We start from the raw sequence: 13,754 nt of genomic DNA, 5'->3' as shown, positions 1-13,754 counted from the left end.
TTGTAGCATCCATGTTATGCAACACATCCTGCGATATAATTCTAGCAGAACTTTCTTGTCTATGACTTACTCCAAATTCCTCTAAATATCCTTGTCTCTGTTTGCTAGAGGTGTCCAGAATGCTGCAGGAGCATTAAATGTATGCAAATAAACATCATTTACATTCAGCAAGCTTTGTATGCGAATGAATTTATGTTCACACTTAATGGATGTTTTGACAACTAAAGGCACGAGTTGGACAGGTCTAGTCTACAGCATTTATCTTTCAGCTAAGATGTATCAACGTGGAATCATCTCATCCACAACCTTGATTTGTTCTGTATCCACTTGTGAAGGTCATGAAGAAAATGCAACAACTCAGTTCCGTTAGCAGACAAGATCTACATGGGCATCAGCCAGGATATTGCTAACATTCAGTGACCATTAATGGAAATCTTACTGCAGATTCCACACAATCTTTTTATTACTGATCTTATATTAATCAATTATCCTGAGTAATCAGAGTATTGTGTTACCATTTCTCTGGAATTAGGGATATTTTTTTCTGTAATCTGTATTCTTTTAATGATCTGTTCACATGGGAGAAGGGGCCACTTTTGGCCAACATGTAATTGCTGCAAATAATATCCACTTCTCTAAAAAGCCAATAGTTCTACAAATCAATGCTCTCTTCTGTGATGTGTTTGTCATTGTCTAGACATAATTAAAAGCTATAGGCCATGCAGAACCTTTTACACTGTACAACACGATCACTGAGCACTGAAAATATAATGTATATTCTGTATCTAAAGCTTTTCTATAAGAAACCTATGTAAAATATATAGATACAGTATTTTACAGAAAAGACATAAACTTTCACCTAAAATATCTGAGAGGGAAGGATATTATGATGGAGCCACAGTGAAGTTATAGTCAAAGGAATTACATAACCTATTATTTTACTTTCCCTGTAATTTATGAAATGCTACCAAAGGCTTTAAAATCCAATCCAAAACTATCAGGGGAGGGCTGGCAAATTTTAGCTGAGGGAGCAATGACTCGATTCAGCAGCCTATTAGGAGTATTTTAAAGGAAAAAATGCAGGTGGCCCAGTGACCCAGCCCAAGGTAGCCGACTATGGGACTTGTCACACATTGGGATCTTAGCGGCACTTTCTTCATCCGTCGCTGTCATATCACGGCTACCTGGGTCCCTTCTGGTCATCTGCAGCATTCCCGTTCCCCACACCTCCGTTTGTAAACAAACTCTACTGTTTGTTCTGCTGCACGGGCGCGGCCATCTTGGATGCAGTTAGATGATCATTCCAGACCAACCAGATTCAGTAGCTGTGCTCACATGAACTGTACAGCCAATAATTGTTTGGGACACCCTATTTTAACCTGCTGCTGTGATCTGTTCATTGCCAGAACAACACACTTCTCTCCAGAGGATAGTTCTTGGCTCCAGGTTCCAGTGGTCCTGTCAGCATTTCCAAGTGCTCTGTTCCTGTCAGCATTACTAAGTGCTCTGTTCCTGTCAGCATTACTAAGTGCTCTTTTCCTGTCAGTGCTCTGTTCCTGTCAGCATTTCCAGACTGCTCATTCCCCTGCTATATTCTACATTCAGCAAGAACATGAGCAGGAAGATCATCCAGGCTGCTAGGTTCTGTTTCACTACTGCTCCAGCTAGGCCCAAGGGTCCCGAATTGGATCAAGAAATACAGACAACCGTGACCGGACTGGCCCGGGGGGCAGATGCCCCCTGCCCCCTAGCGCAGCCTGCCCCTGAAAAATATATTGTTTCACAAGCAAAAAGGACCCTTGCACACCCCAGTCCTTGACAATATAAATTATTAAGTCCATAAAATGAACATGATGCAAAAATGACTAACTCATTAGAAGCCAGAACATTTAGACGATACACAACATGATAATTGACTTGACATATTGGAAAACAAAAAAACACCTTTATCTAAACATCAAATATATAAATGCATCATTTAATAAAGTTAAATAAAACACATTTCCATCTTGCTAAAATGTCATACTTGTGGTGTCTCACAAAAAAATGTAATTAGAGGATGAAAACATTCAGTTTTCTACCCTGCCAGTAGTAAATTGGCTGCCCTGTCTGACAGCTATTATCTAAAATCTCAGAACTCCTTCCCCTAATTAAAAAATAGGACACACCCTCCTATGCTAAGTAGTTTGTCCTCACTGGTCATGACCTTCCTCTGATCCATTCTAGGATCTGAATTAGCCCATACAGATAATGCAAAGTAGCACTACAGAAAGTCATTAGTATTACAAATAATTGTTATAGGTCTATACCAGTTTATTCTCTCCAAAGATGGATCTACATCTTACACAATTTAATTGTAGTACTAATATTTACAAAAAAATAATGAATGTAAACTGCAGCATATTAATGCTGTGTAGCAGTTTGATTCTGAGCATTGTGCCTGTAAACTATCTATATTTCTCGGAACTCACTTACTGCGGGAGTATGTACATAGTTATTGTTGTTGATGTATGAGGAGTGTAGGAGAGGGGAAGGAAGTGGTGCATGCTGGGAAGTGAGGTGACAACTTTTTCTGCCTGAGGTTTGGTTCTCATGGCAGTATCAGTTCTATAGTTACATTAGACTATTTGTATATACTACCCAATGATGTCATACAGTATTCATAGGGCCTGAGTCATTAAGGCAAATAAGGCAAAAAAAGGAGTAAATGTTCTCTGGGACAAACCATGTTACACTGCAAAGGGTGCAAATTAGTTTACTATTTTGCACATAGGTTAAATACTGACTGTCTTTTCATCTAGGACACAAATACTTGATAGGTTTATTTTTACACTGAAATTTAAATTTATTCTATAACATGCCCTATCCCAACTATAAATCTTTCCCCACATTTTATATTTACCTCCCCCTCCAATGCAACATGGTTTTGTCCAGGTGCAACATTACTCCTTTTTTTATGCTTTGCTCTCCTTAATGACTCAGGCCCATAGAGTATAACACACCTATTATAGTAGATACTATGCATATTACAAATTACTAAAGAGTTTCTTATGACAACTCACCTCTGGGAGTGTTTTATACCTCATGCTTTTCAAATATTCTGCATATTATAAACGGCTGGGCTAGACACCCAGACAGGCCTACCAGTAGCTAATGAGGCATCGGGAGACTGTACTTCAAATGGATGTCAGGAAAGAGCTTATGTGGTTGTAAAACATACATTAAATAGGTGCCCATAGATGATCTGTGGCTTGTATGTTTTTTTATTTTACTCATTAGTAAATAATGGTATTTATGGGTTGATATTTATGACTGGTGTCTATGATGGTAATTTTCAACCAGCCAGGAAACATTAGTTCTAAGTATTATAATCAATGTTTGTTTGGAAAGAAAATCCATTTTTCAGTGTAGCAACATATTCTTGGAAATGTGGTAAATGAGGTGGCTATTACTGTTAGTAATTATGTAACTATACGTAGAGTTGTCATTTTATCTACATTATTCACACACACATAAAAAATAGCCATATTACTGCAACATGCTGAACTGATGTATTTTAAAAAGTGCTTATATTTCATTACTTAATATCTACATAATGTTTGTTTATTAATAACACATATATTAGGGCAGCATGGTGGCTTAGTGGTTAACACGTCTGCCTCACAGCACTAAGGTCATGAGTTCGATTCCTGACCATGGCCTTATCTGTGTGGAGTTTGTATGTTCTCCCCGTGTTTGCGTGGGTTTCCTCAGTGTGCTCCGGTTTCCTCCCCCACTCCAAAAACATACTGGTAGGTTAATTGGCTGCTATTAAATTGCCCTTCGTCTCTCATGGTCTGTGTCTGTGTGTATGTTAGGGGATTTAGATTGTAAGCTCCAATGGGGCAGGGACTGATGTGAGTGAGTTTTCTGTACAGCGCTGCGGAATTAGAGGCACTATATAAATAGATGATGATATTAGTGACTTGTCTAGTTGACAATACTGTGATATTACAAACAAGCAAAAACACAGACATGCAATGCATTTCTTATGCACAAATGTGCTGGTTTGTCCGCCAATGTCTAAATACATAGATATACACCCACATCATACTTTTGGGAACTGCCCCCAACAATGGTGATGTACCTACTATTTCAGGATTATAGGATTACGTATGATAGACACAGTAAAATGGTCACTTCATAGTCTTTCCTAATACTTTAGGACCAGGGGCAGATCTATAGCTGTTGTAGGGGGTGCGACAACTGTGTATCCTGACTGTGAAGCCCAGCGAAGCTTCTGCATCCCCTCTGTAGGCTGCTCAGCACATGCCCAGTTACCAAAAATTTTTTTACATTTTTCTTAGTAAACACATTTGCTGGTAGACACCAAAATCAATTAAAGGCTAATTTCACCCAGAACTTTAAAAAGTAAGAGAAAATAAAATTTTACTTACTTGCATCCTGCTACAAACAGATTTGGCAGGACCCCTGATGGCTATAACAGCACAGGTGATGTACTGCTCAGACGGGCCTTTGTCACAGTACGGTTGTCGTACCCCTTTTCTATGAACATCCTAAATGGGAAGTCTATGGAGGGGTGCAGGGGCACATGCTCCGTTTCGGCAGCACTGTACTATACAGCAGCCGCGGCGCTGTCAAAGAAGCGTCCGCGGCGCTGTCAAAGAAGCGTCCGCGGCGCTGTCAAAGAAGCGTCCGCAGCGGTGCTGTATACCGCCGCGGACGCTTCTTTGACAGTGCCGCGGCTGCTGTATAGTACAGTGCCACTATGTGGGGCACTTCGTTAGCGGAGGGGAGGGGTTTCTGGAGACCCAGAAACCCCCCCCTGCATGCGCCCCTGGGGTGCATTGTCAACACCACTGCCTGTTTGAGTCAGGTAAGCAGTAGCAGGATAGAGGATTTCCTGGAGCATTACAAGGGACCCACCAACAAAGGGATATCCATGGAACACAGGTAAGTGAGAATTTGTATTATGAGAATTTTAACGTACATGCACCCGAAACTACATTTTTAGCTTTGGGCGTCTGTTAATTGGGCATCAGCAAATGGTAACAATGAACTCAAAACACAAATGTCTTCAAAGTCACTGGAAAATCCAAATTTTTCCTGGGCTGTAGCAGAAAAGGGTATTACAAACTCTATAGTTGTCCAAAATATTTAGCCACATGTTACTGATTTAAAGGTAAAACTGATCAAATCTTTAGTGATTATATTTTACATGGTATATAATACATATGTGAAAAGTCTTTATTATGCTGTAAAACAATATAATCATATATTTTTAATTTTTTTGCAGCAAACAGCAAGGCCAACCTTTTTCGCACGGAAATTTGAAGCTGCAGTGAACCAAGAAATAATTGGGCAGTTAGACTACTATTTGTATGGTAACTTCCCATCTGGCACACCTGGCCTGAGGTCATACTGGGAGAATCTGTACGATGAACCTGACGGCATTCACAGTATTAACGACGTCATGCTGACTATGTTCCATTCCTTTTCCCGCATGGGACTCAAAAGAGCCGAGGCTTCCCTGCATACTGATGGAGAAAACAGTTGCCGGTATGTGCAAAGCTCTATCTGCTTGGATATAGTCTTGTTAAGTAGTTCCAGCCTAAAGACTGCAGACTTGGTTATGCATGATAGGCCTAGGAAACTTGCTGCACTACTGCTTTTATTGGCATTGAATTCCTAGCATTAACTGCCAGACATCAGTGTTATTAGGACTATTATTATTATTGTTTTTATTATTAGTTTTATATAATACTGAAATGTTTTTCTCCTATGGGACACAAAAGGCTTTACAGTTTAAATGCCTCACAAAACGATGAGTGCTGCATTAGAGAGCAGCCCTAGGAGTGTTAAACTAATTTTAAACACATCAATATGATTCTTGGACATCAGGGGGTAAATGTATCAAGCTGATAGTTTTCCGGCGGGTTTGAAAAGTGGAGATGTTGCCTATAACAACCAATCAGATTCTAGCTACCATTTTGTAGAATGTACTAAATAAATGATAGCTAGAATCTGATTGGTTGCTATAGGCAACATCTCCACTTTTTTAAACCAGTAGTTTAGTAAATCTAACCCCTGGAGTTGCTCTGCTGTGGGGTGTGACGTCTGTCCATGTAGTGGGTCATAAATCCAGTTTGTCACGAACGCCCAGCCTGTCCCAGATACAGCAATCTGAACAGCTGGCCGTGACTGGTGTTACCTTAGTTAATTAACAATGAATACACCTTTTCCAGAACTCCAAGGTTTTGAGTGAGAGAAGTGATAAACAGAAGGTTTGCTGGAAGCGGCTTGTCAGTGGTGTTCATAGGCACTCAATGAGTGGGCAATGTTTTATCAAGTACTTTGACATCCCACTATTGCCATGTTAGGACTTGTAGGAGATACCAGAGTTTTGGGGACAATTTTGAAGGGTCCCACAAGGTCTCTAGGTACCTTTCCTCCCTTTACTTCACTTACCTAAAGGAGCCAATGACTACTTCTCCTTCCTCTGCTGTGAGCCTCTCTGGAATTCACTTCCCGCTCAGAGAGGAAGGAAACACCAGAGTGACTTTCCCCTCTGAGAAGAATTTAATTGTGGAGCCCCAGGATTCTGGCTTGTACTTACACTCACATCCCTTGTGATGTTGGCTTTCACACAGCGGCTCATTAAGCTTCCTGGTGATAGCAGTCACCACAGATGGCAGTTACATGGGGCCCGGCAGCTGAAGGGCCCAGACAGTCTTCAGTTCTATATGCACTCTAATACAGAGTGTTTAAAGAAAATGATTAAAAATAAGACAGGGATTATATTGACATTCAAGTATAAGGTAGAGAACCTGAAGTTTTTTTAGAACTATAATTTCAAATAAGCTAGCAAAAATATTTTGCTGTGCTAAATGATAGAAATTAAACCATGATCATACTATTGAAATGTTGATAGTAATCCGTAAATTGCAGACTAAATAGTTATCTTCAATGTACACTAACAGGAACTTTCTAACAAATTACAAGAATTATCAACATGACCAGGGTAATAATAATAAACAATTTTGCAGAGATGCCACCTCTTTACCAATAATGTCCAGAACAGCAATTATGAGACAATCTGAGACTCTTTATCTGCCCATCAACAGCCCCATTGTCTGCGTGCATATTTAAAGAGCAGCTCACTGAGAGTCAATACTCCTATTTGTCCTGATCAAATTCCTCTTCAGACCCTGGAGTCTAACACACAATCGATCCCTGCATCACCATGTTGATGTGCATTTATGAGCATTTCTTTTTTTTGTCCATATGGCGAAAAAGACCAAGCAGAAAATGAAATCTCCTATTAAATTATTGGTTTATTTACATCAGTATTTTCCTGGAACTGCCAAGAGTGAAATTTTCTCAGACTGTGCCATGAGTAAATGTTTACTGCTACACATGCTAATAAAGAACAAGGCACTTTAGTATTCAGCGTAGAAGGTGGGATTCTGCTTATATTGGCTGCTGTGATTTGTTTGCAGCGTCTTTGCGGAGTCCATCAATGTCAGTCTTGTATATATTACGACTGCTCTGCATTGTTAACATACAGCAAAGAAAAAAATGTATATAATGAGAAAAATCTACCCAGATGTTTTATATCTGTACGACGCTTAGTTACAAACGAGTGAAACATTTTTGCGAGTTTCTTTGTAAGCTTTTATGCTTACAGTGCCTATGTACATTTATTTAGTTGTCAAGTTTTTAGTTCCTTTCTTTGATGGTGTATAACACATCTGTGCGCAATCTGGTTCTCAAATGACCTTCCAAGGCAGACAGAAGGCAGGACTTTACTGGGTAGAAATAGATCATTACTAAAATTGAACATAGAAATGTCCATTTTAATACAGCTAAACTGCCTGGATGAGGGGAAGGCAGAAGAGGCAGCAGCCGCAGGCACAACACGACTCAGTGTTTTCTGCAACAGACTTTGAAGGGGCTGATGCCATCCAGTTTCTCTTGACCCTCAGAGGAGCAGCAGAACAGTTTAAATACCCAGGGTAAATGTGTCACACCTTCTAAAAAAGGAAAGTGGATGTGTTGCCCATAGCAACCAATCAGATTCTAACTGTAGGTTTCTAGAGTGTGTTAGAATCGGATTGGTTGCTATGGGCAATACCTCCCCTTTTTCTTTTTAAAGGGTTTGGTACATCTAGAGCAGTGTCACACAAATACATTGCCCTAGGTCTTTGTTTGACTGCAAACAACAGGATAGGTTTTATTATTTAATGTTTATTATTAATTTCTGGTCATCATAGAAGGATAAAATATTGACCACACAGTTTTATTATGCAGCAATTAGATAATTATGCCATGTGTATTTGTGTCGATTTACAGTCTGTGTCACTGCTATACAGCAAGATTAGGCTTCTCTAAGGTCATTGCTAGCTGGGTAGGCACCAAAGTATTTGTAGCATATGTTTGCATTAATTTATGTTACACCATGTAAATAGAATGAAAATTAAATAATATATATTTAATACTGCAACACCGCATAATGTATAATATATGTCAATGCGCATACATATTCTGATCATGTAATATCTCATTCCTAAGGAGTTAGGTGGTATTTTGGGAGATAACTTCAAAATTAGGCAGATAGAAAATACGTTATGTTGTTACTTTCCCTCAGAAAAGTTAATTATATCATATAAATATAGGTAATATATAGCAGTATGATATACTACATTTTGTTGGGTTGGATGTCTGATGGTTCCACTGGCCTCTCAATTCCTAATTAAATATGTTATAAGTGATGTCTGTGGACAGTGATACAGGTAGAATTACGTGTTTGTAGAAAGTGAACATATCTGCTTCCAGGGCAGTACATAGCGAATGCCGTGTTATACCTGTGCATAATGCAATGCCTACTTGCTTTCCATGCTTCAGTCATACTCATAACTACATCTTACCTCTTTGTTCTTAGCCTGCAGAGATGTGCACATTGGCCACATCAGAGACAGCTTGGCTGTAAATATTAAAATCTCCACCCGATTTCTGGCTGTCGAACTTATTCTGCAATAAGAAATCATAGTATATTATTCCTCAACAGTAACCACAAAGCAATTTCCCATCTACTAGTCTAACAGTTCCAGACCCTTTGCAATTGCCCAACTGATCTAGTTGCTAATCCAGAACCTTATAGTCTCCTATACACAGATTCTTTACATTTTTTTAGAAGGTTTGATATATCTTAGATTACGAACATCACTAGTATGGTCTAACTATGATTTGATATCTGCATATTTATAATTTTACAGATCATTTTAAAGTAAGGGTAAACTTCAAAATGTAATTTACAAGACTCCTTTTCTGAAAATTTGCATTGTTTAAGAGAACATTTCATGGTTTTTATTTTTATAGTGTATGATGTAGTCCCTCCTTTTCTTATATTACTCAATTTGTGTATGATACACATCCTCCTTTCCTTGCACTATTTGTGTCTATTTCTGTTTGATGCACATCCTTCTTTCCTTGCAATACTCTATTTGTGTATGATACACATCCTCCTTTTCTTATATTACTCAATTTGTGTATGATACACATCCTCCTTTCCTTGCACTATTTGTGTCTATTTGTGTTTGATGCACATCCTTCTTTCCTTGCACTACTCTATTTGTGTATGATACACATCCTCCTTTCCTTGAAATATTAGATTTCTACATGATGCACATCCTCCTTTCCTTGCACTACTCTATTTGTGTTTGATGCACATCCTTCTTTCCTACCACTACTCTATTTGTGTATGATGCTCATCCTACTTTCCTTGCACTATTACATTTGTACATGATGCACATCCTGCTTTCCTTGCACTATTACATTTATACATGACGCACATCCTACTTTCCTTGCACTGCTACATTTGTGTATGACGCACATCCTCCTTTCCTTGCACTACTCTATTTGTACATGATGCACATCCTGCTTTCCTTGCACTATTACATTTATACATGATGCACATCCTCCTTTCCTTGCACTACTCTACTTGTGTATGATGCACATCCTTCTTTCCTTGCACTACTGATTTGTGTATGATGCACATCCTCCTTTCCTTGCACTACCTCATTTGTGCATGATGCACATCCTCCTTTCCTTGCACTACTACAATTGTGTATGATGCACTTTCTCCTTTCCTTGCACTACTCTATTTATGTATGACGCACATCCCCCTTTCCTTGCATTACTCTATTTATGTATGGTGCACATCCTCCTTTCCTTGCACTACTCTATTTGTGTTTAATGCACATCCTTCTTTCCTACCACTACTCTATTTGTGTATGATGCTCATCCTCCTTTCCTTGCACTATTACATTTGTACATGATGCACATCCTGCTTTCCTTGCACTATTACATTTATACATGACGCACATCCTACTTTCCTTGCACTGCTACATTTGTGTATGACGCACATCCTCCTTTCCTTGCACTACTCTATTTGTACATGATGCACATCCTGCTTTCCTTGCACTATTACATTTATATATGACGCACATCCTCCTTTCCTTGCACTACTCTATTTGTGTATGATGCACATCCTCCTTTCCTTGCACTATTACATTTGTACATGATGCAAATCCTCCTTTCTTTGCACTATTCTGTTTGTGCATCATGCACATCCTTCTTTCCTTGCACTATTCTATTTGTGCATGATACACATCCTTCTTTCCTTGCACTACTGATTTGTGTATGATGCACATCCTCCTTTCCTTGCACTACCTCATTTGTGTATGATGCACATCCTCCTTTCCTTGCACTATTACATTTGTGTATGATGCACATCCTCCTTTTCTTGCACTACTCTATTTGTGTATGATGCACATCCTTCTTTCCTTGCACTCCTGCAGTTGTGTATGATGCACATCCTGCTTTCCTTGCACTACTCTATTTGTGCATGATGCACATCCTCCTTTCCTTGCACTACTCTATTTGTGTATGACACACATCCTCCTTTCATTGAATTACTCTATTTGTGTATAACGCACATCCTCCTTTCCTTGCACTACCTCATTTGTGTATGATGCACATCCTCCTTTCCTTGCACTATTACATTCGTGTATGACGCACATCCTCCTTTTCTTGCACTACTCTATTTGTGTATGATGCACATCCTTCTTTCCTTGCACTCCTACAGTTGTGTATGATGCACATCCTGCTTTCCTTGCACTACTCTATTTGTGCATGATGCACATCCTCCTTTCCTTGCACTACTCTATTTGTGTATGACGCACATCCTTCTTTCTTTGCATTACTCTATTTGTGCATGACGCACATCCTCCTTTCATTGAATTACTCTATTTGTGTATAACGCACATCCTCCTTTCCTTGCACTACTCTATTTGTGTATGACGCACATCCTTCTTTCCTTGCATTACTCTATTTGTGTATGACGCACATCCTCCTTTCATTGAATTACTCTATTTGTGTATAACGCACATCCTCCTTTCCTTGCACTACTCTATTTGTGTATGACGCACATCCTTCTTTCCTTGCATTACTCTATTTGTGTATGACGCACATCCTCCTTTCATTGCACTACTAAACTTATGCATGATGCACATCTTTCTTCGTTCCACACTACTGTATCTCAGACATGACTAGCATAACACAAATGCTTTGGTCTTACATGTATCTCTATGTGATAATATAAAGAGGGATGTTATTTATTGACTAAGAGATATTTAGAGGATACTGTTGTGTAACTCTTTCCTCACCTACCTGCAGAGACAAGTGGTAAAGTGTAGGAACGCAGCTTTTCTGCCTGTGGGGAGATTAATACGTGCTAGCAGAAGCGAAATCTTTTTCTATGTTTTCCTTACTCTCAATTCCGCTTCAATCTTTCTTTTCAGGTACTATCCCATGGGCCACCCTGTGTCAGTCCATCTTTATTTCCTTGCTGACCGTTTCCAGGGTTTCCTTATTAGACATCATGCTACTAATCTTGCAGTCAGTAAGCTTGAAACATTGGAGACCTGGGTAATGCCAAAGAAGGTTTTTAAGATTGCCAATCCAACTAGTGATTTCGGAAGGCTGCAGTTTTCTGAGGTGAGTTGATATAAAAAAGAAATATGTCCATAATCTTTGCCGAAGAGCAGAATTGCGAGCACTTAAGTATATTGTGTGCTCTATATAAATACATGTTAATATCATTGCTATATTTTAAATGATTAACATTTTGTGACATGTCTTCCCAATTTAAGTAGTATAATGTCATACTACTCAGAACCCTTTCTGTATTCACCAATTAGATTACCAGACTACGTGTGCTTTTCACCTCTAACAATCCCTTTTCCCTTAGAGCTAAATATGATCACATGTACTCTGTTACTCCCAGGACTTCTACATGGAGGTATTGGTGTGTGCCCCTCAGGGTAAAAGTATGGAAAATGGGATGTCAGATAAGACATTCTATGGGGCATATTCAATTGTTGGCGTTACTGGCCAAAGTAACGCAGCGCGTGCACTATTACCATCATTACGGTAATAGTGTGCATAAATACCGTTATTGCGGTACCTTTCACTCTGGACTTCAGCTCGCGGCTCAGGGAGCTGCGAGCTGAAATCCGGCTTAGTATTACCGTAATAATGGTAATACTTTTTACGCCGCGGAAAACGGGAACAATTGAATATGCCCCTAATACTAAATCTGCAGGCAAAGGGGATGTCAGAAGAAGCTTTCTGTATTTACCCATACCATACCCCCCTATCATCATTATTTGTGGTCCTCATTCTTATCTAAATGTATAAATCTATACATTCCCTGTACAACCCACTGGTATTACAGTATATTGGTTATTTACGCATCTCAAACTAAATTGTTGTATAATAGTTCAAATTTGAATGCTGAAGTGTACAAAGAACCTACACATTGTAGTAGTTTCGTGCCTGTCTGCAGCTCGTAAAAATAATTGATGCAATATGGAGACGCTCCCTGTGCAGTTTCAGATCAAGTTCTGGTGGGGCTCAAATTGTCTGCACATTGCCTGCAAAAGTGTGTGAGTGCAGGAGAGTGTTAAAGAGAGAGACCAGGAGGTCAAAGGGTATGGGGGAAGAGGGAAAGAATTGTAAGGATCAATCTAAGGTTTCTGGAAGAAGTGAAATTAGGAGGGGGGAACGTTAAGTGAGTGGGTTTGCAGTTAGAGAAAAACACAGTAGTTGTGAAGGGATTTAGAGAAGTAATAAAAAGAAATTGTGGATGAAAAATAGGGAAGGAGTCATTAAAGACGGAAAGGATTTGGATTGAGAGGAGAACTAGAGAGTTGGGGTAATATAAGCGGACACATTTTATAACTGCACAGGATGTGCATGAAGGAATGCAGTAAGGGGGTAATATAAAGAAAAGTCGCAGGAAGGTGGGTTTCGGGAGGTGGATTACATAGGGTAGAATAAAGAAGTTGACATAAAGGAAGCAATAGGATACATTGTTGAAGGAGAGGTGTAAGTGAAGAATGAGACTGGGAGGTGCGGAAGGACTGGTGAGTAATAGGAGAAAAGAAGTGTAGAAATAAGTGAGTGAAAATAGAAGGGGGTAGTCTAAGCAGAAGAGCTGAGGATGAAACAATGACTGGTAGATAAGACTAGGAAATGTCTGTGAAAATAATACATATGGCATGTGAAGCAGAGGAACAAGTGTTGAGAAAAGGGAAACAACGGTGGAGGGATAAGACAGAATGGCAGATACACACAAGACGGGTGTAAAGGCTGGTAGATGTTTTGTAGAAAGACAAAAGGTAAATAAGAGC

General features: G+C 39.3%; 1 protein-coding gene across 1 annotated transcript in view; it reads left to right on the top strand.

Annotated features, from left to right (window-relative positions):
• Positions 1-13,754, top strand: part of XYLT1 (xylosyltransferase 1) — a 253,315-nt gene that overhangs the window by 212,635 nt on the left and 26,926 nt on the right. The window contains exons 8-9 of the mRNA XM_075179751.1: positions 5,297-5,559; positions 11,862-12,057. Of these exons, the coding sequence (XP_075035852.1) occupies positions 5,297-5,559; positions 11,862-12,057 (459 nt within the window). The remainder of the gene's footprint in view (positions 1-5,296; positions 5,560-11,861; positions 12,058-13,754) is intronic.

This window comes from Mixophyes fleayi, chromosome 7, assembly GCF_038048845.1.
Source record: "Mixophyes fleayi isolate aMixFle1 chromosome 7, aMixFle1.hap1, whole genome shotgun sequence".
NCBI classification, from domain to species: domain Eukaryota; kingdom Metazoa; phylum Chordata; class Amphibia; order Anura; family Limnodynastidae; genus Mixophyes; species Mixophyes fleayi.
This window is presented reverse-complemented; position numbering and strand designations above follow the sequence as displayed.